The sequence below is a fragment of the Dunckerocampus dactyliophorus genome, chromosome 4 (genome assembly GCF_027744805.1).
Source record: "Dunckerocampus dactyliophorus isolate RoL2022-P2 chromosome 4, RoL_Ddac_1.1, whole genome shotgun sequence".
Classification (NCBI taxonomy): Eukaryota; Metazoa; Chordata; class Actinopteri; order Syngnathiformes; family Syngnathidae; genus Dunckerocampus; species Dunckerocampus dactyliophorus.
The window spans coordinates 7,921,944-7,948,678 of NC_072822.1; the positions used below are offsets into that span (position 1 = coordinate 7,921,944).

Below are 26,735 nucleotides of genomic sequence, written 5' to 3' on the forward strand. Positions count from 1 at the left end.
TCCCCAATATAAGAGTACCGGTATATTTTTTCCCTATAGCTGCTTTAAATCTCATTACACATGTGTATACTGTACATTCAAAGACCCCTTCCACTTTTAAAAGCATGAAGGTAATTTACGCCTCCACTCTCGCTCAACAAAATATTCCATAACCTTTGACATTCTCTGCCGCCACCACAGCCTTCTAAATTCTCCTATCATGACCTTCACAGTTATAATAGCAGCCATATTGCCGCTGACCGTGAATTTGCTCTTACTCGTGGAGAGAGCTGTTGGCCTTTGGTGGTCTCATCACACTAATCTTGCAATTAACCGATGCAGCTGCCGATGCCATTTTCATTTCCCTTGGAAAAAAAAAAAAAAAAAAAGGCTTTCCCCTAACTATGATTAAGTGTGTGATGCTCTGGAGGATGCTTTAATTTCCTGTGTTCTGACTATGAGTTCAGAGAGCACAGATGGAGGCAAGAAGCAACAGAAATGATACACAGACAACTTGAAGTGCAAAGTGTTTACTTCTCATCATCTCTTCTCCATCGGTTTGTTGACACATACAGCAAAAATAGCAACAGATGTCTTTTACAAGACATGCCAGTGGGAAAATTATAGCATGTACCTCATTTTTTACATGTTCTTTTTATCTTTACTGATCCAAACTGAACTATGGACTTTTGATCACAGAGTCGTATTAATATCCTTCATTTTTGTAAATGGCATTATACAGTGGAACCCCTCAAATCAAAAACAATGTTTTATTTGTTTGGATTCAGAAGCGATTATTCCCATTCGAGATAACGTCTGTTCCAGAGTAAAACTGGAACAAACAATATTATTGTTTGTTTGTATTCCGATGTAACATTTTTAATATTCTTAACTGTCATACAAATGTAAAACTAAGCTACAATTAGGACGTTAAAAAAAAATTCTACACTCAACTTTAATGACGAAGATGTAATGCAAAGGTGTAAACAAACAAGTGTAAAAAACACTCTAAAATGTACAAACAAAACCCTCCACTGTTTACTTTTGGTGTTCTTTTCTTTGGAGAAAAAGCGTCGCAAACAAATGCCACAAAAAGCCAAAGAGAAAGCAAAACATACGGAGAGGGAATGTAAACTGAGGTCTACGAGGAGATCTTGCGCATTTGAGTGATAGCGGTTGCAAAAAATCCAAAGAAAAAGCACATCATACACATTAATCCTTCGATGCTGGCTGGACCAACATCTCATGTGTTAAGAGTGACGGTAAAAAGTGGTTTTGGTGGTAAAAAGCCACAGAAAAAAGTAAACACACATTTAAGACTGAATCCTTTGATGCTGGATGAACTGAGACCTTATGAGGTATGATGAGTGAGGTCTTTTGTGCTATTCTGACATCTATAGTAACTGTAATCCTTTTTTTTTTTTTAAATAAGTGTCGCATAAAATCCCATAAAAAACTCAAGAAAAAGCATCACACGCGTCAGATTTAGTTTAGATGCTGGCTGAACTCTCGAGGTACGAAGAGATCTCGGGTTGAAGTCATTAAAGTGACGGCAGTCTTTTTCTTAACTGTTTGATTTAAAAGGTTCCACTGTACCGACAAAATGAGAACATGTCATCGGTCATGTTGGCAGTGTGTGTGTGTGTGTGGAGCAGAGTGGCCTTTCGGCGTCAAATGCATAGAAAAAGTCAGTGAAGGAAGGACAAAGCGAGCGCTCACGTTCGCCATTCTTGCAAAGCACGACAACTTCTTTCCCCAACCCATTGATGTTCTCCACTTTCATTCTCTCTCTGTAAAGCGTCTCTCCTCCCGCTGATTCCGGGGCGCAGTGACACGTCTCAGTCATCAGACATATCAAAAATATCCTCTATTCAAATGTTAAAAGTCTCTGTAGAAAAAATGCTTGAAATATAGAGATATCAAACATGCTCATGTAGATTTGCATACAAAGAAAAATTTGATGCAAATTATTACTTCCTTGAGAATCAGCATTGTTTTATCTGTGCGGGGGCGGGGCAGAAGGTAAGAAAACACACAGTGGCTTGCCTGGCACATCAGAGTGACATTTATGATGGACATATTGTTTAGACACAAAGCAGCTACCATCACTCATCTTCCTCTTATTGTATGTGTAACGTGCATACGGTGCAGGACATCATATTTTACCAGACGTCAATTAGCAGAGACCCCCCAGGAACTATGAATTCTTATCTGCACAGAGTAAAAATGTCCTCCTGTTACCAAGCGTACCCCGTCTCCATTGAATAGTTAATTATATCGCTTTATAAAAATAGCAAAGTGGTGGCGATGGCAGTGTTTAGTCCCCACAAAGTGATCATACTGTAGATTCGCAACACGATGACATAACAGTAGAAGACGGAAAAATCCATGTGAATTTTGAAGATGAAGGTAACAGGTCTACCTTTGGACCTCTGGGGTTAAAATCTATAGGATTAGTGCTTTGATATTGAATAATGAGTGCCCAAGTATGACATTTGACCAGTACGGCATCATCAGAAACCATCAAAAGGGTTCTTGCTTTTGTAAAAGCAATTCAAATCCCTACGACTTTCACAGTAAGTTTTTTTCATAACTAAATAGTAAATACATTTAGAACAATAATACATGATATAATATACTATATAATAAATGTATAATAAACATAGTGTTTGAATTAAAATTGTCATCAAAATCAATATCGTTCTTGCTTGTAAATGAGAACTACCTTTGACCTCAGCTACGTTTCTATACTGTTTTCAAATGTATAGCGTTCTTGCCTTCAAATTTTGATTAAAACAAAAGAGATGGGTTGAGACGAGTGCTAACATGTAGTCTGATAGGTTCATCTGATCTTTGACCTTATTGTGTCAAAAATGATGAAAAATGAGTAGGGTTCTAGTTAAAATATGTTAAAAAAAAAAAAATCAATCATACAGGGGGTCCTCGGTTTACAGTGTTCCGTGTTACTGTTCATCGTTTAGTGGTTACGTACGTGCTACCATAAATGATAAACTTAATTTTGGGCAATAACGGCCCCACTTGTTTCAACTGCTTGGCTCTCACGACCATCATTAAGAATCAAGATTGTGTTGTAACGTCTTCCCGTACGCTGTAAGAAAGGTCAACCATCGCTGAACCACGACAAAACAACATCTGCAAAGTGAGAAATCACAAAACTCTGGAAGCGACAGTGATAATCAGGCAGTGTAGTGTTTTTATTATTGAGATTGAAAGCTTGCCAGTGCTTTGACTTTTAGTTTTTATTACTGTTTACTACTGTTATTTATGTCCTTCATGTGTTCTGTGTACATTGTGAGTGACCGATTTACACGAAAATGACTCACATCACAGTCTAGCAACGTAACTGGTACGTAACCTGAGGCCCACCTGGATATTGTTTTTTTTTTGTTTTTTTTAACGTGACAAGGAATTTCAGCTTTAGTTTTTGTATTTTTGTCATTCAAAATAATGTTCTGGTCCGTTCAAGAGAAACAAGTGAGGGCCACATAGTGAAAAATGAAAGGATGCGAGGGCCACTTTGATATCTTATGCTAAGAAGTTAATATTGAAAGAAAACAACAGCATCTCAGCTTTGTGATGTAGGTGAGAAAGCCTATCATTAGTATCAACTTGGCTCTTTGCTCTTTTCTTCCCATTTTTGCTGTTGTTATATATTGGATGACTTTATTCCCATAATATAACTTTTTTATACATTTTCCAAACCTGACAACTTTTTGTTTTGTTTGTTTCTCATACTACAATGTAAAAATGACATCTTTTTTCTTGAATACTGCAACTCAATGCTACTAAAATGACTTAATTGTATTTATTTTTCCCCATGATGTTACGAGTTTGTCATTGTAAACTTGGAACAATTTTTCTTTTTTTTCTCTTAATATTTTGACTTATTCTTACAGCTGTTTTTCCCACTTCTGCTGTTCTTTTAAATTTAAAACGTTATTCTTATAAAAAATGTTCTCGTAATTATGATTTTCTATGACTTTATTCTTGTAACATTACTTTTTCCGCAACCTAATTTTAGAAAAATTACATTTGCATTCATTGTTTTGTTTCTCAAAATATTAAAACTTTTTTTAAAAAGCATTTTCCGATATTATATTTCAACTTTATGCTACTAAAATGCCATTATTTTTCCTTATATTACGACATTATTCTCATAAAATGTACTTTTTCCCATTAGATTACAACTTTGTTCTTTTAATATTTTGATGTTTATTCTTGTAAAATTACTGCTGATTTTTCCTTTTTTTTTTTTTTTAGATTTCTTATTAAATTATAATTTTAGAATGTGCCGCAGGACAAGGAAACAACAGCCCTGCCCTAACATTTTGAGCACAACCCACAGGGGGCGCCACAAACTCATATTCAAAGACTGATGAAATATTGTGACTTATTGCAAACAATGGACCAACATACTGTAGCTTTTTTTCCCACATCATTTCAAATTAGTACGGATCTTAACAACTCAGCTCTCACTGTAAATGAACAGGGTGGTTATCACTTTGTGAGTGCTACAACACAATGTGTACTTCAGCCTCCTTTCTGCACACTTGCTGCACATGCACAAAAATGCTTACAACCCCCGTCTGTCCTCCCTCATTTCACTGTGCCTGAAAGTGTTGTTGTTGTTTTAAGTGCTCCAAATTCAAAACCTTGATTTATCTCCTGTTGGTCGCCAGTCTTCAAAAATAAGATTGATGCTTGGCTTCCTCACCGCCGCCCAAACAAGCATCCTGCTTGCAGGTGTAGCTGAAGGGTCTCAGATGGGACCTGCGGTGGAATGAAAGAGAGCAAAGGCATAAGTGCCACAATGTGATATGACACAGACAAGAGACACTTGACTGAGTGCTAACAACAATTTGCAATGAGGGAAATGAAAGAATGGTGACACATACATACATGCACGCACACACGCACACACACACACACCTAGCCTGTTAATAGCAATGAGCCATCTGGTGCATTTCCCTCCATGGACAAAAAACCCTAAAACATTCTCCTTCGTGACAAGACAATCTTAATAGCTTCTTTTTTCATCTCGTTGAATCAGTCCTGCAAAGCAGACATGGCATCTGTAAAGCTGGCGTTTTCACCCCCAGGAGAATTAGAACTGTGGCCGTAATTAGCTTTACAATGACCGATAATAGCATTTGTTACAGTAGATTTGACTTTATCACAAGGCACACCGCCAACAGATCATACATGACACGTAAAGCTGGAGTTTCCCCCTCAGGAAAACTGGCACTGTGGCATCACCAAGTGCTGCAGTAGACATTACCTCAAAAAAACACATTGTTGCGGCATCTGTAAAGCTGACTTTTAAAATAGCCCCTTTTCCAGTATTTTACAAAGACCCGTATTGCGTTACCACGACTGATACCACCATATTCCACGGTAGACCTCTTTACCACACATATGGCGTCTGTGAAGCTGACGTTCACATGACATCTGTAAAGCTGGAGTTTGCCCCAAAGTACAGTAGTACCTCGCATAACGTAGACCTCCTTTTACGTAAATTCCACTGAAGGTAAAGAATTTATGTAAAGTTTTTGCATCGTATTACGTAAGAAATTCCATATAACGTAAAGCGTAAAGTCGGTGCAAGTTCAGAAATTCGATTTGAATAGCTCGCGTGACAGAGAGGGAAACATTTTCCATGACTAACAGAGTACACTTGATGACGCCTTCTGACGCTTCACGCTCTCATTGGCTGATTATCGGGGCACCGCCTATGCTCTCATCTCATTGGCTGATTATCGGGGCACCGCCTACGCTCTCATCTCATTGTCTGACTTATACAGCGCGTACGTGAGTTTGTGTGAGAGACAGGCTTCTCCCTTCAAACTCCCTTCCTCTTCGTAGTTGCCCTTAAACTAGTTGATTGTTTTTGTTTTTCAGTTTTATTCATTTACAGTAATCTTATTTATTACCTTATTTTATATTGGAATGTTACTCTACTATGTTTATGCTAACGTTTTCTTATATTTTCCCACCATATTTGGTGGACTTTGAATATTTTGAAGGGCCAAAGGGTGAGTTTGGGAAGATCTTGGAACGGATTAGGCTATTTACATTTATTTTACGCTTTGTATAACGTAAAAACCCTATAACGTAAACCTTCTTGGAACGGATTATTTACATTGTAGGGGCGTCTACTGTAATGTTAAAATCGTATCTAGTCTTTACCACAACACACATTGCCTGATATGACAGGGTTTTCGCTACATGTAATTGATCGTGTCGCACCGCCATGGCAAAATTTAAAAAACGCCACACCTTAAAAATTTGTTGCTGGCGTTCTTCTCTCTGTACAGTGTTCCCTCGTTTATCGCGGGGGATAGTCTCCCAAAATACCCCATAATAAGTGAAATCCGTGAAGTAGCTAAATTCTTTTTTTTTTAACAATGATTTTGTATGTTTTAAGGCTGTAAAACTCCTCACCATACACTTTATACACTTTTCTCAGACAGGCATGAACATTTTCTCACATTTCTCTCTCGTTTAAACACTCTCAAAGAAGTTCAAGCCATCATTTCAATTTTAATGACCAACCTACAGGTAGGACACAAGAAATTATGTTAAAATTATGTTATGTTAAATTATTGTTAAAACATATTGCCCCTCCTCCTTCAAACCGAAGATTAATTTACAAGCTAGCAAGCAAGCAAGCTAGCGATGACACAGGAGATGGACTGACTATGGTCTACAGCCAATCAGGACGCAGAAAACAATGGACAGTGCAGACAGACGAGCGAGGGAAGAGAGAGACTCAGCTTCCCACAATGCAATTCTTCCTAAAGGGCCAGACTCGGGCCTGTAACAGCATTCATATGCTGTAATAACAACAACAAAAAAAACCACTACAAAAATACAACCAAACAGCGAATCCGTGAAAGGTGAACCGAGGGAACACTGCATAGTCCCCGCAGCCCCCCCCCTGTCTTCTTTTCTGTCCCGTCCTGCTGGGACCGCTCCAAATTTGCATAACAATAAACATCAAATAAAGTCAAATAAAATCTATATAACGGGGGAAGAGTTTTTCTTTTCCCTGGCAGAGCAAATGTGTTTAGCATGTAAGAGAATTTACAAAGATCAACAATACTATCTGCCCCAATGGTTGGAGAGGACAAAAACAAAAAAATGTTGCCACAGCAACGCAGCAGTGGCACGACACAGCGGCGGCAGTCCGTCTCACATGCAGCCCACCATCACTACCACAGCTTCAAACAACCCTGTATGACATCTGTACAGCTGACTTTTACGGGTGTAAATAGTATTTTTTCAAAGTTCTAAGAAGAAGGATCACCACCATGTGTCACAGTAGACATCTTTACAACAATAAATGCCTTCAGCAGAACATACTGTATACAGCATCTGTAAAGCTGCAGTTTTCCCCTCCGGAAAATTGGAGCTGTGGCTGTAATTACTCATACTATGACTGATACCACCATGTGTCACAGGAGACATCTTTACCACAGCAAACAAGGCCTGATAAGGCACCTGTAAAGCTGATGTTTGCGGTTCTAAAACGTTTTGAGTATTTTACAGAATCATGTTCAAAAATCCCCCCACCCCCCAAAAAAAGGTAGTCATTTAATATATTATAGTATATTGCATTATTATTTGTCACTAAAGGCAAACATGATTGAATACGATTATAAAAAAGGACATTTGTACACATAATATTAATCGCAATATACTTGATTGATGTCTGGCACTCTCTGCAGTTAAGTAAATAAACTCTGGCCACAATATGAGCATTTATTTATTTATGCATACAAATGTGCACACAGACAAGCACACACACAGACGTTCTTGCATCATATCCAAGACTAACGGGCTAGACTTACAAGATGCAAGTTAATCAAGCAAGGCCACAGTTACTTTGTTCACTTTGATGATTCCCTCATAAAAATTGTCTTTTTCAATCACGCTGCAAAAAAAAAAAATCAAAGCGAATGATGCATGCAGGCTGTACAATGAACGCATAAACAAGCTCTTGGCAGACGAGAAGGAGACATAACAGCTAATTAATATTCAGTGGCGATGTGTGCGTAGCTCACACTTGACACGTTTATTGAGCCTTATTGCACACTTTTATGGCGCGCCCTGCACTTGCCAGCTTGGAAAATGGCAAGAAAACCGGCAAAGAGGCTCTATGAGTGTGAGAGTGGCAGTTTTTCAAGCGACAAGTTAAACGTTCAGCTGGGTCGGAAGTGAGTAATTTACAAGGACCCTTATCGATTTTGAAGGATGTCTGAACTAAGAGGTTAAAGGTTAGCTAGGGCGGGTTTCTTGTCAGTGCTTCAATTCAAAGCAAGAAGGTATTAAATTTTAGAGCCTAAGGTGGTCGGGAGTGGAGGAAGTTCGGATGATCTTTCTCTGCAACAAACAATAAGTTTATTGATTTTGGCATGAAACAGCCTGTGTTAGTGGTCATCAATTAGTGACAAAACCTCGGCTTTTGCTCTTCTTTCCCTTTTATGGCTGTATGTTCAAAATATTTCAACTTTCTATTTCAATTTTTTTGCATAATATTATATAACTTTATTCCCATAATATTATTTTTCCCCAACCTAATTTTCCAAAAACTCTAACTTTCTCATAATATTCCATCCATCCATCTTCTATGCCGCTTATCCTCATTAGGGTCGCAGGTATGCTGGAGCCTATCCCAGCTGACTTCAGGCGAGAGGCGGGGTACATCCTGCACTGGTCGCCAGCCAATCGCAGGGCACGTATAGAAAAACAATCGTTCACGCTCACATTCATACCTATGGACAATTTAGAGTCGTCAATTAACCTAACATGCATGTTTTTGGAATGTGGGAGGAAACCAGAGTAGCCGGAAACAACCCACGCACACATGGGGAGAACATGCAAACTCCACACAGAAATGCCCCAAGGGAGAATCGAACCCAGGTCTTCCCAATCTCCAGGTTGTTACTGTGTTGGCCAACATGCTAACCACTAGACCACCGTGTGGCACTATTTCAACTCCATGCTACTAAAATGAAATTATTTTTCCACATAATATTACGAGTTAATTCTGGTAAAACTTCTCTAAATAGCTGCAGCAAAATAATAAGCAGCCTGAGATGTGCTGAATGAGCCCAGTTAATAATTTCACCGACTGTTTAGTCCAGAGTTCCATACTTTGCACTTTACTTCTCATATGGATGTTTGTGCCACATAGAAATGTGCAGCTTTCCAAATTGTATTGTTGCCTGCATTATTAGTTGGATTCTTATTTGTGATTTTATTAAGAATAACCTGTCTTACATGTTGATAGTAGGAGAACTTGTTATTTTCAGTGACTATTGGTCATGTGTTTTTAAATGACGTTGATTGAGATAAAATGTTTAAAATAAATACAGCACTTTTTCTATAACTTGTATTGCATATTGCACTATTTTGCACAAACAGGGTTTCATTGTGAAATGCATTTAGTGGCATCACAGTAAAAGAAGCATAATGTGTTCATGAGATGATATTAGTTTGAGGGAAAAGCTGCTGCCAATATCAATTTTGACTGATTTTGATATTGGTAATGAAGTGCTGGACAATATCGGTATATCAGATAGATCGGTAAGAAAGCCAATATTGAGCATCTCTAGTTTCTACAGTTTCCGACAGATGTTCTTCTTGCTTTTCAACATCAAAACTCAAAAGTTCCTTGCCAGTTTTCACATGCAAGGTCAAATTATCGACTTTCAAGCTTTCATGTCAGAGAACTCTGTCAATTTTAGGTGGTTTAATTACGTCTTCATAACAAATAAGGAGTCGCGTTGATTTTGCTGGACATATAAAACATATTATATCCCTTGTATAATTGTCAAAAGTATACCTATCTTTTTTTAATCCTTTGTCAACCTATTGATTTTGGATCATGATGTAAAAGGCAAGACCCCTATTCATTTTGCCTACTATACAAGGCGGCAGTGGTCAAAAGTCCAGTTTCTGTCCACGCTCTATCACTTTCCAAGCATTGCCGGTCTGTGTAGATGGCCTGCCACAGTGTGTTCTAGTTAATTATGGAAGCAGCAGGTGTAATCATTTGCCCAATTAGCTTTTACACTTCATCGCGTCGCCGCTCAAAGTGAATACACACAACGAGCCGGGGTGTCATTTATCAGCGGAAAGCATAATGAGCGAGACTAGATGTTTTCACCCCGAGAGGGTCCATTTGTAATTTAAAGCTATCGAGTGGCGGATGCACACGCCGCCGAGGCTTTTTTTCCCAAAGACAAATAGGAGCGGCGGACTGTTTGATTAAAGACACCATTTGAAAGGCAGCCAAAGGTTGTTTTGTTGTGCTGCTGAGTGTCACATGTCTTATTTAATAATAGTAATAATAGCGCCCAAAGCCCACCCGGCATGTATGGAGTACACACACACACACACAGTTCAGGAGCATTGTTATGCATACAGCTGCTGGTGAGTGGGAGTTGTGCATCATCTGAAGGGACGGCAAGAAAGACATGAAGAAAGATATGAGCTGAAAAGAGAGAGGTGGGCTATGGAGCACAGTTGTGAGCTGCTGTAAGGGGTAGGTCAACACGGCTGAGTCAGTCTTGAGTCATGATGGAGGCGGTGAAGATCTACCTCCTCCCTGCCCATAACAACCCCATCCAAACATTAGACATTACACAAGTGAAAGACTCTTAGACCCTGTTCCTGCCCTCCATACGCTGTTCCAACAACTACGAGAACACCCAGAGAACACAGAGCTAAGCGTCTCAACATGTTCAACAGGATTTTTTTTGTGTTCATTTTTCCACCGCTGCCAACTGCGTGATCGGGATCATACCCTGGATGAAAGGGTTTAATTAAAGTTTCATTCAACTGAATGGTAGAACACTACAGCCTCTGACCCTGCAGGCATGCAACATAGCACATTTTGTTCAAAGCAGATAAGATTTGACAGATGAGGTTTTACATGAAAAGCAACTGCAATAAATGAAACATTCATTATAAAACTCGAATGTTCACCTATCTGGCAGACTGTATGATTCAGCGGTTTTCATGGCCATATGTTGCTGAGCACAATACATCATGTTCAATCATACCTGCCCCAAAAGCCACACAACCCAAAAGAAGGTTTACAGAGAGAATAATGTGAAAACAGAAGAAGAATATACACAGGAAGCGAAGCGGCACATGCAAAATTAAGGTCCCGTATTTTCCGGTGTATAAGCTGGTACTTTTTTTTCTCACGTTTTGAAACCTGCAGGCTTATACAGTGATTCGGCTAATTTATGGCTAACAGAACTAGTTCCCATAATGAATTGGATGCCAATATCACGTTTTGAAGTTTTATGGAGTGTTCGTGTTTTGATCTGACAAATCATAAGCAAGTTTGATCAAGTGTAAAATTACTACAGGTTCTACTTGGACTGCTTGGACAACAGCAGATGAACTCAGATGAAAAATCACGCCTCACATCTTATCATCGGTACTAACGAGTGACGGTGGAACACTGAGTGGACGTAGGATTGCAAGGTTTACACTGTGTCTTTCTTTATAGTTTGTTAAAAAAATCTATCACCAACAGGTTTCGAAAGGCTGGGTTACTGGGCTACTAGTGACACAACAAAAGAGACTGACAAAGTGTGTGATGAAGGAATTATGAGGCTGTTCAATTCTGACGCTGAAGAAGACTTTAGTGGTTTTAGTTCCCAGGGAGAGGATGACGACGACGATGATGACTTTTCTGGCAGGATACTGTTTAACTGGCCAGGCTACATGCACTGTTCGGTGCCGTTTAAGTAGCCGTATTACACGCACTGTTCGGCACTGTTTGGAAAAAAGCATTTATAAAAAGTGGTTTACTTTTTTTTTTTTCTTTTTACACTTTACAGTGACAATTAATAATGTTATAGCCATAAGATGAGTGAACTGCATCGGTGACACGAATCGCCTCTGTCATTGCAGACCTGAACAGTTTATTGTAATTTACATCTTAATATTAACAGTGGTTAACTTCCTTTTACACTTGTAGGACATGTATGAAGAATTTATTTGAAAGTGTAATGATCCAATTTAGCGTCATAGCCTGAAGTTCTTAGTCAAATGTACAACAGATGGAGAAGCACCGAACTGAAAAGGAGCAAAATATATCCTCATTTTGAAAAATGAGCCCATCATGATACGGCTGACCATGTGATGCCAGCATAACAACATTGATCACTTCATGCCATTACAGGGTCTCTACAGTACACGCATGCAGACTCCTGATTTGGTCCAGTATTTCTTTTTTTTCAAACAGCATATCACGCACTGTCTTGAGTAACGGCCCCAATTTGCCTGACAGCAACATCAAAGCAAGATGTGACATAAAGCTGCTTGTCCACATATTTTTGGTAATTCCGTATTTTAAAAACATTCCTAAAACATGCATGTTAGGTTAATCGGTGACTCTTAATTGTCTATAGGTGTGAATGTGAGAGTGAATGGTTGTTTGTCTATATGTGCCCTGCGATCGACTGGCGACCAGTCCAGGGTGTACCCCGCCTCACGGCCGAAGTCAGCTGGGATAGGCTCCAGCTACCCGCGACCCCAGTGAGGATAGGCGGCATAGAAGATGGATGGATGGATGGAAGCTAATATAAAAAGACAAAATGACAAAGCAGAAGAGTCTTGACTTGCAAAACTTTACATCAAGTGTCAATTTCCTCTCTTCAACGACTACATTAGTTCCAAAGTGCTTGTGTGTTGTGCCTATTAATAATATTGGCCGCACGCCATGCTGTAGCTGTGTTCATCTCAAGTGTGTATGAATGTAAGTCTAAATGGGAACACGCCACCGCCAGACTCATTAGACTCCCAATAGGACACCATAAATACTGGAAATGCTGTGCTCTGATGATAGCAATCATCTTGAGGACAAACACGAGTCCACCATTAAATGACACACTCACTCTCTCTCACATACTGTGCATCTCTTTTTTCCCCCCCCACCATCCTCTCCCTCTTGGCTCACTTTATAGTGATCCATAATCCAGATGTTGGATTGGAAGGCCAGCAAGGTCACGCGCTGGATTTGGATTTAGTCATCAGTAAGCATATCCAACTCAATAAGGGCACTGCTTGTCCAAAAAGGCTGCAGATATTAATCAGATTCCATCACGCCTGAATGGATAGTGAATGCCGTATGTCATGTCCCCTATGGGTTATGTTCAAAATGCTTTGGAAGGCATGCTAGCATACAAGAAAAACAGATATCCTCAGTGTTGTACAATCATAAGATAAGTGATCACTGACGTATGGACAATTAGTTGCCAAGTCCTGTTTGATGGCTGCCGTGTTTTTCAACTAATCTTGCTCAAACTTTACAGACATGCGCTTGTCAGTCCCCTGAAGGTGTGTACCAAACTTTGGGGAGCGCATTGAGCGGTGTGAGAAATTTCAAGTCAATCTGACTTATGGGGTTTAATAATGGCTTCACATAATAATGGCTTCACCATCTGATGTATTTAACTAAAAAAATAAGAGCAAAGGCAACACAGTAGTGATGCATGTTTGAACAAATTTTCACCCTTTTGTGTTCAGCGTTTCAGAAGTAGAAGAGGAAGCTTTCATAAGCACATAGCCAATGGGGTGTTCTGATTTTTTCACATGACCGTATATGAGACTATAGCATCTCATTTATTTTTGTCATACTTTTGTGCCAACGTGCACAACCAGGCTGGTGTGTTTATGTAACATTAGACTGCATATGTGTGACAAAAGGTCATTGCTGAGCAGACCTCTGCACACTGGAGGAGGGCGTACAGTGCTGCCAGTTCTGAGCAGATGGCACCGTTGGACATTTTCCATTCTCAGAGGAAAGAAAAAAAAAAAAAAGCAAAAAAGAACTTTGATGTGTCTTTTTTGCATCTCGCACCTGTCCAACTTGGCCGCCGCCACCTTGAACCTTCTTTTTGTGAAGCAGCAAAAGAGCCGCAGCACCAGTCCGCCATCAAAAGTCTGCTGACTAAGCATGGGGCGGTTACCGCTAAAATTGTGCATCACACCGTTCCTATCATATGAGAGGAAGTGGAGGTCTAGCGCGGCCAATACGTGGAAATACTTTGTCAGGTCCTGTGTTATTTACTCGCAGTCGGAACTGGCCTTCGATGTGGTAAAACCACAGGTGTGTGCTGTGTTGCCAAAAGTCGGGCATAGATAGCAATGGCGTTAGCTGCATCGTTAACACTAAGCAGTGCCGGTACGGCCGCACTGTTGTCGCCGTTGTTGGTCGACATATTACTCACGTTGAGGGTCACTAAATGTGGAGATGTGATTCAAAATGAAACAGGCGTGGAGGATAAAGTGTTTACTCTCCACGGACCAACAAGCAACAAACCACTTAACAACTCCATAAAACCTCAAAAAAGTGGATGGATGGATGGATGGTATACTCAGTAGTATTTCAATAAATACAAAAATAAAGATTATAAAGGACTTACACCAGGGGTGTCCAAAGTTGTGGCCCATGTTTTGCTTTTTTACTGACCCGCGGCAGATTGTAAAAATAAAATTCAACCCAAAAATGAGAAAAATAGTGCGTGAAAACAGAAACTTGTTTATCACGGTTCATTGGTTCCAGACCCCACCACGTTAAATGAATTTCTGCGATACATGAGTCAATGTAAACAAATGGAATATTTTCGTAGTTAGAGCATTCAAAACATGTTTATGACTAAATACAAAAACGTCTAAATACGGGGTTTATCATTGTTACAGCCCTGTAGACATGAAGTAACACCCCAATAGTCCGTTTTACACTCCAGTTATTCTTTGTTTACATCACGTTGCTCAGGCTACGGTATCACTGCAGGGACATAACAGATGGCCGGCGATAGCATAGCAAGTTACCGAGCTAATCACTTGGCGTCTCCAATTTACTGATTCTAAACTTAAGAAAGTGTTTCAAAAGGAGTGGGGAAGGAGGATGAAGGAGACAAAATATTAACATTTTCAGACGGAATGAGAGGAAAACCTTTTTTTCACTCGATTTCAGCCATGGTATGTTCGTCTCAGCCGTGACATGTTGGCTCGGCTCTGCTGGCTCAGTAGTGGTAGTATCCATGCCGTCTAACGTCATGTCTCATATCATTACTTATGCCTAGTGACCATAATACTACATATAACTTGTCTTTCAATATTTTGACTAACAATAGGCCATAGTCAACCACAAAAGAGCAATCATTGATTAATTAATTATTATTTGAAAAAACACGCTAACTGTGAGGGAGTGATTTCCGAACCACAATATAGCAAGGGATTACTGTATTTCATGTTTTTAAGCCTTTTTACAGAATAAAAATAAAAATAAAAATAAAAAAATTATTAAAAAATGCTGCCCCCATCCCACCCACCCAGACCCCTACCCGCTCACATGCCTGTTTTTACATTTTTCAAATGAGAAAAAATGTCATAACTTTGCCAAAATATAAGACGGAGACACGATTTTTGTCCAGTGCTGAGTACGGTTACAAACACACTAAATGTTAACTTTTTGCACACAAAAACAGACATATGAACTAAGATAACTATACTGTCATTTAGAATGTATCACCAGTTATGTTGTTGATACAGTATATGATTGTGATGCACTAGAATGCAGGTCATTAATATGCAGACGTGTGCAGCTGAAAACAATAACAATATTCTGCAGTAGGTCAGATTCCTGGATGTGGATGCCGTGTATGCAGGCCACATTGCATCTTTCCATTAAATTTAATTTCAACCAGTCCAGTGGTTTTTGCGTAATCATGCTAACAGATGGACAAACAAGATGATAACAGATGTGGCGACGAAAATTAACATGAATTAAAAAAAAAATATATCCACAGAGCAAATTGTTCATAATGCACTCCTAAAAAGGACACAACTGCCCTATATTTCCACTTTCCATTCTGATTCACTTCAGTTTTCCTTTCTTCTGCTCTTATTTAGGGTAAAAAAAAGATGCAGCAATTGGGGCTTGGCGAAGGCTGATGTCAGAACAAAGGTCGTGTGAGGCGGTGTGCGTTATCTCCTGTAGACTAATGTAGCTAATTAAGGGCACCACCGCCAGGAAGGTGCTACTATTCTCAGCCCACTCCCGGGGATGCTGTCTCCCCAAGTCGGCCCAGGGGACAAGTGTGTTTTTTTTTTTTTTACACACATACTCATGCACACGCTTGATTTAGAAAGTCACATGCACACACACACACGGTTCAGACACAAGCCCAGCAGCCCTGTTTAATATGACCGCTAATAAAGTGGCATTAAAGGTGCTGTCCCTCTTTAGGCTCCAAATTAAACTATTTTTTTAATACCAAAACATATAAGAACAGCATCACCGGCTTGTGTATGTTACTAATAGTGCTAGTACAGATTGTACAGTAATACAGTAACAGTAATAGTACAGATTGAACAAATAAATGACTATTTGTCACAGTTCCAAGTTAAACTTATAAAGTCTCGGAGAAGCGACAATTTGGATCATTGTGTGGTTATGATAGGCTATACAGTGGAACCTCGGTTAGCATCCACCCCGGTTAGTGTGTTTTTTTTTGGTTAATGTCGAAAATTCATGCCACAATTTTGCCTTGGTTTGTGTACATTCTCCGGTTAGCGTACAATATGACGAGCGTCTTGTCGCATTATTAATCCACTGCGTGAGTCCATCTGTATAATATATATTTTTTTGCATCAGAAAACCTCCGTCTTAGCATCTTATTAGATAGCGAACAAAATGGCAACCGGACCCAGAAGTTACGTCGCCAGTCAATGGTCAATGGTCTTTCACTTGTATGGCGCTTGTTCACCAGTGCTTTGACCCTTGTTAGAACATTTACCTACTGATGACGCAGCATCAGGAGCAACTGGAGGTTCAGTATCGTGCTCATGGATACTTTGACGTGATCACGGTTGGACAGAACCTTCAGGTTGAGAGACGACCACTCTACCACCTGAGCCAGGTGGGCGGGTTTATAATGCTTCAAAAGTTAGAGCCCCTCCCATGCAGTCCATAACCAAGGCAGACCGATATGCTGTGATACTACTTGCTCTTATCGGTAGATGAACCTTTTCTCCCCGATTCATGTAGCACTCTACAAGAGACAAGAAGTGCAGCAAGATGACTTTTGCAGTTCATAGGCCATGTTGCGCAACAGCAAAACACCCATGCTTTGTGTTGTAGGCGACAATGCAAATTAGTGTATATCAAATTATATAGCTCATGAATAATTTGTTTTGTTTTTACGATATCCTTCGGACCAATAAAAAACAAGCTGCTAGCTGAAAATGCCCCCCGACCTCCCCTAGGCCACACTTTGGACACACCAGGGCTACATCCATATGGTCACAACTCTTCGGGGAACAAATAATTTCACATATTGCCCTGCCAATCTCTGTTATGTCAAAACAAGTTGAATGTTCAACTTGAATGTGTAGAAAGGCAGCTCGGGTCAAAGGTCATATGTGTGGATACGTGTTCCCTGCCAGTGCTCATCCGGGCAGCAATTCCAGCCTCAAACTTTTAGTGGTTATTTGCAATGTGAGCGCAAGATGGCTGTTGATATTGTGTAATACCCAACTCCAGATTGCAGAAGTGGTTGAGGTGAAAGGTGAGACTGGTTGAGCGCTTTCATCAGCGATTCACACTTGTGAGGATGACTCGCGATGTGAGACTACGGCCTGGTGACTGACTACGCACGTGTCAGTGAACGACAAGCTGTGAAATGTAAGGAAAGCAGATTTCCTGGTTTTCCTTGAACAAAGCATGAATTAACCAGTGGCTCTCTGACGTAACTTCCCTCGACTCGTTAGTAGCAGGAGCCTCCGTACAGACACAGATACAATTTAGTTTGAGCACAGTCAGCCCACTCTCTCCTGAAATATTAACACCTCTTTATATTTTGCAGTCACGGCTCCACAAACACCAGACTACACCGTTACTGAATGGATAAGCTAACTCTTCTCCTCGATTATGGCTGCACGCACACAAAAGGGTGAAAATTTGTCAAAACGTGCACCCTACTGTGCTCGCTGTGCTTTATTTTTGTGAGAAATACACCACATGGTGGTGCTGGCTTGAAATTTATCAACGGGCGCTACAAAAATACCCCCGTAACTTTGGCTGCTTTGCCGAATAACTACAAAATTTGATAGGTAGGGGGCTGACAAGCACATGTCTGTAAAATTTGAGCAAGATCGGTTGAAAAAGATGACCACAATCAAGTAAAACGATGTTGCCATAAGTCATTAACCAATTGTCTCATAATTATAAAACTTTAAGGATATCTGTGTTATATGTAAGGTATAATGTATTCCTAAGCGTTTTGAGCAAAAACTATAGGGGGCACCCCCAAGGTCAGCAGCCACAAATAAAGCCATGCGTGAATATCCGTAAGCAACTTCTACGCAGCCGAATATGCTTCAGTGCACATATGCAATTGCCCGTTCGTCCCCTGTCCTGACAAACACACTTTACACAAACACTCACCGCTTTGTCCAAATCTGTCGCATACGTCTCGGAGCCCATGGTGATGCCACTCCGCTTCCTTTTGTCTCCCATTTTCCGGCCTCTCTCTGTATGAATAATCCGAAAAATTGGGACTGGACAAGAAGGCGCTGGCTAAGTAGAAAACACTACGAATGATTCAGGTTTGTTGGAATTACATAGAACACGGGGGGCTCGTCGTCAAACTGTGGTCGTGGTGGATTTACGCAGGATGGTTTTCTGAGGTTTGAGGGAAGCGGGGTGAGGAGGTACGCAAGGTATAGGAGGAGGAGAAGGGGTGTTTGCCTTTGGTGGAAAACTGTGGTGGACCAAAACGCCGCCGTTCTCCAGTTCATGGGGGAGAGGAGGAGGGGAGGAAGACGAGCAACAGTGCAAAGGGCTCAGCCTCATGTCGTTCAGCTCGGCTTGCAAGTGCAGCTCTGAGTCATCCACATCGTACTGGAGGTCACAGTCCGGACAGTAGCCGTGGTACTGGACCTTCTCACTGAAACGCACCCTCTCGCGGGGCTCCCTGCTGGGGGCCTTGGGGCATTTGTTCTTTTCGTGGTGGAGCAGAGGCATTGGTCTGGGCAGCGTGGGCACCAGACCTGATTCTGGTATGCTGCCGTCATTAGTAATGAAACATGACGTAGGGGAGAATAAGTCCCGGTTTGGCTTCAAGGGGAAAACACCACCATTCTTCAAAAGTGATCCGTTAGCTTTGGATGGATTCCCTGACAACACTAACGTCGGGTGAGGCAGACTCTTCCCGTTGTGATCCTCGGCTCTCACAGAGGTAAGTCTGGGTGGTGGCAAGGGTGGGTGTGCCTTCTTGTGAACGGTCAGCACCCCGCAATGGATGGTGGGCAGCGGGGCGCGTTTGAAGAGGCAGTCGTCGGCGAAAAGCTTCATTTTCTCCAGACTAGATGCTGTAGTGGTGGTGGTGGCGGTGGAACTGGAGCTGGAGTTGAGTGTGTCCGTCTTTGAGCTGTCCGTCAGACCGTCCTCCTCCAGCTGCAGATCGCACGTCAGCGTGTCGATGTCGTGGACGACCTGGCGATGAGAGCAACGGCAGAATAATAAACCTCAACTGTGAGAAATAGCGATAAATATTAAACAGCGTCCTGTATCTCTTCATCCTAATCAATTCATGAAAAAGCTTTAAATGGCTACACTTTTGAGGATGGAGGAGGCCGATTCAGGAGATTAAAAATCGATTGAGATATCACACTGACACCTTCGCTGTGGTGAGAAAAATAGCTCAGCAATTTACGGCAATGGCCGTGAGCCTGCCAAACTCGCAACTGAGTGATGGACTGCAACAATCCAGTGCAGCATCACGGATGGAAGAAAAAGTTCCCTTCAACTTAGATTTCTGCATTTTAATATTGACTTCCTTTTGGGCAACCTACAGCACTAACAGGTTTAGCATGTCAATATGTGGAGTACAATTATGGAACTGATTAAGGAAGTCACGCAATGTCCTAATATGAGCCAGTTTAAGAAACAGTACAAGCATATGGTTTACAAGGTATATGGAGGAAGCAGAATGCTAAGTGTCTGATATTGTTTATTCCTGAATTCATTTATTTATTATTATTATGTAACAAGTCATTATTTATGATACTTTCTGTATTTATAATAATAATAATTGATAGTATTTATAAAGCGCCTTTCTGGACACTGAAAGTGTTTTACACTGAGAATCCATTATTCATTCATGCCACATTCACATACAGGTAGTGGTAATCTAGACTGACGGAAACGTGGCTGCCAATTGGGGGCAGCGGCCTCTCCAGCCACCAAACATCCATTCACATTTATACACCAGTGTGGGAGGCACTTGAGGCTAGGTGGGTGAGGTGTCTTGCCCAAGGACACAACAGCAGTGGCATGGAGGGAGCTCTGTGAAAGGATGAGACCCACTAAGAGGAGATTGAGCGTCTGACAAAATGGTGTGCAGTCACCAACCTCTACCTACACCTACACCAGCAAAACAAAAGAGTTCATTGTGGAAGACAGTACATGCACCCCTCGTTGAAGGGGAGGTGGTTGAGCGGGAAGATCAACTTCCTCGGCCTACACATCGTATCTGACCTGTCTTGCTCCTTGAATATATCCTCATCTGGAAGGCTGGAAGGCTGACGTGGACAGGACTCTCCTCTCGGCTGCAAAATTCTACAGAGCCATAGTGTGCCATCTTCTTCCAGACCTGGACTTAAATGCCGGTTGGATCCAAAGGAGAATCAAACGGAAAACGTCTGAACCCTCCCACTGGGGCGATAGACTATTTGTACCACTCCCGTCTGGAAGACGGCACAGGAGCGTTACAACCAGAACCACCACTCTCAGAGACAGCTTTTTGCCCCAGAGCTGGAAAATTCATTTCCCCCCTGGAGACACACACACAAACACACCACGGCTCACCTGCAAACTGTGTAGTCATACGCAGAGAACACTGGATCCTCATCTCTCTCTCTCTCTCTCTCACACACACACACACACACACACACACACACACACACACACGTGTTCAGCTGCTGTAAAGACTGTGATTGCACTGTGCTGCACCTTACCACTGCACTTTGTTTTATTGTATTTATTGTATGATAGTGTGCCATTTACAAAGTTGTTGTTGTTGTTCACTGTGTCCTTGTGTCTTATGAAGCTGTCAGCTACCAAACTACATTTTATTATGTGCATGACATAATGACAGTAAAGACTTCTAGAATCTGTTCAATTGTTCAAGTGTAAGTATTGTCTTCCTTAATGTGATCATGTTAAGCATGTTTGAAATAAACAAAACCTTATATTTTATTTGATAACTTTTAGCAAGCCTCTGGAATTGTTCTTGTTCTTGTTAAACATGTTTCCATGACAAATGCAGTCTGGATCAGATCCAGTTTGATTACCATGCATAGACAGATCTCTTCAAACTAGATAAGATTTGACAGATACTGTATAAACATCCATGCCTGAAAGATGGGACTTTTTGCACAACAGGTTTAAATTGCTGCCAAATGTACAAATGGTATTAGATCCAGATTGAACCTGGTTTGACAGTTTCTGACCATGTCTTGTCTTTAATATCATACAATTCAGGTAAGATTAAAAGCCACCTATCATAATAATGCAGGTTTCTATAAAACAATATGAAGCCAAGGTGTTGCACGCAAACAAATAAATGTCGCTGAGTAGAGGGAAAACCTCCCCCAAGGCGCAATAATCCTAATTCGTCTCAGAACTCTGTCCATGAATCCAGATAACGGTTAACGTCTCAGAACTCTGTCCATGAATCCAGATAACGGTTAACATCTCAGAACTCTGTCCATGAATCCGGATAACGGTTAGCGTCCGCCTCGGTTCGCGCCTTTTGTGGTTAACGTAGAAAATTTACGGCATAATTTTGTCTCCGTTTGCGTGCATTCTCCGCTTAGCGTACAATATGGTGCATCTTCCTGTGCTTTTAATAAACTGTATGAGTCCAACTATGTTCTTAATGTATGTTTTATCATAAAATGTCCTTCCTTGTTAGCATCCTATTAGCTAGCTAACAAAATGGCAACCCGGACCCGGCAATCAGCTCTGTTACGTCACCCATCTATGATGTCATCAGCGGTTGACTCTCAAAAACTTTAACACAAAAGATGTTATTATAGTTTTACAATTCTAGTCTTACATGCATAAAACAATTGTAAATGCATATAAATGACAAATGAAGAAGCTGAATGAACATTTGAGGTTACTTCTACTTCCACTGAAGACGAACTGTTCCCAAAGACATGATGTGGTAGCGAGACACCCGCCACCACCTTCCTATTTTTAGTCACGTCAAGAATCACGTCTTCAATGAAGGTAAAATTAATCTTAAATGTTCATTTAGCCCTTTCACTCATCATTTATATGTCTTCAAATGTATTTGAATTGTTTTCTGTACATACAACTATAATTGGAACACAATAAAAACATGTCTTATGTTAACATTTTTGGCTTTCTGGAACAGATTCATTGGATTTCGTATGGTAGAATCTGATCTGGTTAACATCCATTTCGGTTCGAGTCGGACCTTCTGAAACAAATTAATGACGCTAACCAAGGTTCCACTGTATTTTTGCTTGAGTCATACCGAACCGACAACCCAATTTTGAGTTACACAATCAAACACTTTTAGAAAAGCAGGCGAATACACTATTGTACAGTATATTGAAAACTGGTGGCAAAAGAGTATACACGTTTAGTTTCAAACCGAGGCGTTCCAAATAACATCAGATATCAGCTCTGGAAGCATAACACAACAAAATGACAGCACAAACACTTACCAGTGGTGCTGTACATGGTGTACCAAGGTGGAAGAGGACATGGGATGAATGCATTGTGGCAGAATCCAATGTCAAAATTGAGGAAATTGGGGCAAGAAGAGAACAATTTATAGAGAACGAATTATCTGGAAGAATATGCAGTCTAGTGAGTGGTAAACACCGAGGAACTATCTTTGCAAACAATATTGTGTTGTTGGAGAAAAGGACAGAAATAGTGCGAGAGATTTGTTATGGGTATGCACGCACGCACACATGCACACAACGCTAGTATTGAAGGGAATTAAACTCCACTGAGCTTCAATTGCCAGCAATCAATGTGCACCAAAGAGACGAACAAAAGCCAAACAACAAGTGTGTCATCCTTAGTAGGAATACAAAGCTGTATGATGGGTTATTATCGGCCGCTTTTCAATGCTTCTTCAGCATCAATGGGAATAGTCACACAGGCTGCAGTTTGTTAAAATGGTACTCAATTACATACACAGTCATGGGATTTATACAGAAAGTTATTTTACACTGCCTGGCCCAAAAAACTCAACACAATAGCTGTGGCATCTTTTCCACAAGCCTCTGCTTCAGCGTTGCATTCATTTTTGGCCAAGATATTGTGTTGATGACGGGAAATTCGGACCACTGTGTAAAGTTTCCCCACTGTGCTTCCATGTGTTAACAATGTGTTGGACAGCTCTTAACTCAATTTTAGTAGTTAGCAATCCTCTGTTTTCTCATGCTTGATTTATGCCAAATAATTTGACCCTTCTATTCCACAACCACATGACGTGTCTTTTGACATGGTATATAACAAATGAGAAACTACTCACTGCATCAGTTTGGGTTAAATAAGCAGTTGCTTACCTGTTTGCTTAATTCACTCCAGGTTGTGACCGTTTTGTTTTTTTTTTAATCCAGGCAGTGTATCTTCTCCTTCCATAGTTTGATTTTTTGCACATTTTTGTGTCAGTGTCTTCTTTTTTCTTATTGCTGAGTTCAGTGAGGCACCGTCTTGATTAAAGATACTTCTGTCTAAACACAGCTCTATTTGTCTCGAAGTTTCTGCACATTTTGAGTCAAAATTAGCAAGCAGCAAATCATGCACTATCTTGAACAAAGGAACCTTTTCGTATGCTAGCAAAGCGGCACTTTTTGTATGCATTTTTAGCATATTATTGAGTCAAAATCAACAAACAGTATAAGGACGCTTATTCCCGTGCCTATTTGTATGCAGGGTTTTGCATATTTTAAGTTCAAATCAGGAAGCAGCATATCATGCACTCTTTAATAAAGGAATTGTATTTCCATTTCAGCAGCACGTCGCTATTTGTCTGCATTTTGGGTCAAAATCAATGCAATTTTGAAAAATAAGATAATCATTAGAGACAAATGAGGTTTTGAATGACATAGATATGAATGACAACACACAGAGCGTTTAACATCAGCCTGCCTTCCTGCCAGGTCAGATGAATTATGGTATGATTGAAGTATTAAAGGGGGCACAGTGTGCTTTAGAAACATAATGTCTTACCGCTTTTCTGTCTCTTAGGTCTTCAGGGACCTTCTGGCTTAGTTTTTGCAAATGCCAATTGTAGCCTGTTTGTGTTTAGGCCAATGAGAGGAGAAACAAACAACATGTCGAGAGAGAGCCAAAAGGCAGGATAACGGAGGGCCAGCAAAAGTAATGGAGCTAAACTCTACACACTCCTTAAACGGATAAATTGTTGGGACACGTGCAAGACGTACAGAGCAGTATCCCGGTGTGCAGCCGCTGCTGTAGGCCCGGCACCATCCGGGCCTGTGCCAAGCATCTGTGCAGGGTGCCTCCTCAGCTCCAGCCCCTGTCTAACAGATACATGCTTTTCAAATGGATTATAGGCCAACGCTGGCATTGATAGCAACGGCCCCTCGAGGCATCTTTTCAGCTTGCGTGGTGTCCAAATAAATGATCCTCTGCGCAATTTCCTGCCAGCAACAAAGGGGGGAAATGGGAAGTGAAAGGAGGGGAGAAAAAGATGACTATAACGCTTTCTTGGTCTTATTTATCTCCGGTGCCTGCTGGGAGAAAGTTGCTTGAGATAAAAGCAGAGGAAGATTCGTAGAGTTCAAGAGGAGAGATGGTGAAGATGAGTGGGGGAGAATGGAGGGATGAAGATAAGCAGCGGATGGGAATAAAAGGTGCAGTTTGAGCTGGCAGGTGGTCATGGACAGTCTGGATATGATGAAATGGGATGAAAAAAAACAATGCCTCCATTAGAAAAGAATACACATTCCTCAAAGCGTGTGTGTGAGATTACTGGGAGGGCAAGCCGCCATTTGTCTGCAGCTTTTTCCATATTTTGAGTCAAAATCAGCAAGCAGCATATCATGCACGATCTTGGATAAAGGAAGCAAATTGTTGTGCTATCACAGTGCCGCTATTTATATACATTTTGACTCAAAATTAGCAACCAGTATATTGTTCTCGGGCTTGAATAAGGGAAGGTTAATGTAAATGCCAACAGAGCATTGTTTTTTCTTGCACATTTTGAGTAAATCATCAAAAATCATACACTGTCTTATAAATAAATATGCTTATGTCCCTTCCAATACTGCTATCTATCTGCGACTTTTTGCACATTTTCAGTCAAAATCAGCAAGCAGCATACCATGCACTGTCTTGACTGAAGGAAACTTTTTCCCATGCCAGCACTGCGGTGCTATTTGTCAATTTTTTTGCGCATTTTAAGTCAAATATCATGCATTGCATGTCATACACTGTATTGAATCAAGGAAAACTATTTCTGTGCCAGCTAAGCTCAGCTATAGATCATGTAGTGCCTGTTCCACATGTCTTTCAGGGGCAAGGGGGAGGAGCAAACGTATACTTTGCTCAATATATCATATTGTCTGTTCCAGGCAGGCCCCGTGGTGATGAGGTTGACATCTCCATTACCAAAAAGCATAATCTTTAAGAGTGTGTGCACATTTACCTCTTTGAGCTCCTTGGCCACATCCTTGAGGTCCCCCAGGATGGTTTCCAAATTCTCCACGATGGTCTTGATCTCCCTCTTCACTTGCACTTTGGAGACTGCTCCCTCTACACCGTCTGCATCAGCTGTCCCGGACATTATTTACACTTTATGGCCGGCTCAGTGAAATCTTATTCACGCCACGCTGTTGACACTTTGTCGCCATGTCCACGCTCCTATGTTTGCCTTCTTCTCCTCCACTTGTGCGCCTACATCGCAGGACGACTGGCTGGCAGGCGGCGAGCTAACGCCGTCCACCACTGCGCATGCGCACTGGCGTCTGCCATACAACGTTTAAGTGTAAATATTGTGCCATAATGTCTACCAATGAATCAAAGAATGTCGGGTTTGGTTGGGTTTGTGGCTCTTTTTCTCACACCTTACGCCACCGCCAGGAACAAAACAAGCATCCACGAATATCCTTCACGACATACGAGTGCCGATTTCAACATTTTGTAAACAATGTGGCCATAAAGAAAAACCACGGACAAGAAGAAAAAAGAGAAACAGAGGGAACAGGCTGGAAGTTACCCTTGATGTAGTGCTCCACATCCTCGCATATTTTGTAATAAAAGACGCTTCCTGACTCCCAATACAGCACATTTACCGTTTTGTAAACGTCCGGAACTCCAGCACCTCCGAGTCAACCCCATCCATTTCATCGTGTCTCCATCACGACTTCCTTGGAGAGTCTGAGCAGCCAGCAAGCGACACCGGGGAGAGGAAAATGCCTTTCTCTCTCTCTTTCTCCTCCTCTTCACCACTCAACTCCACTCCCTCGCCGAATGTTTTGCCACTGAATTTTCTCTATTATTTATACGTGTTATAACACTAAATCACAACACACAACACAAGAAACACTAAATCCGAAGACATCACTTTAAGCATGACTGAGTTAAAATAATAACTGTCAATATGCTAATTCTGTCGCGTTGGCAT

General features: G+C 41.0%; 1 protein-coding gene across 3 annotated transcripts; it reads right to left on the minus strand.

Moving 5' to 3' along the window:
- Positions 1 to 493: 493 nt before the first annotated feature.
- Positions 494 to 26,721, minus strand: prr16 (proline rich 16). Of its 3 annotated transcripts, XM_054774244.1 has the most exons (4): positions 25,758 to 26,721; positions 24,670 to 24,750; positions 18,479 to 19,528; positions 494 to 4,770 (listed from the first exon to the last, which is right to left on the minus strand). In XM_054774244.1, exons 1-3 carry the CDS (start codon positions 25,893 to 25,895, stop codon positions 18,677 to 18,679), a joined length of 1,071 nt encoding a protein of 356 aa, XP_054630219.1. In that variant the 5' UTR covers positions 25,896 to 26,721; the 3' UTR covers positions 494 to 4,770; positions 18,479 to 18,676. The 3 variants fall into 3 exon arrangements, with proteins under 3 accessions (XP_054630219.1, XP_054630218.1, XP_054630217.1); XM_054774243.1 differs by lacking the exon at positions 24,670 to 24,750 and having other exon boundaries at positions 26,328 to 26,718; XM_054774242.1 differs by lacking the exon at positions 24,670 to 24,750 and having other exon boundaries at positions 25,758 to 26,708.
- Between the last annotated feature and the right edge of the window lie 14 nt (positions 26,722 to 26,735).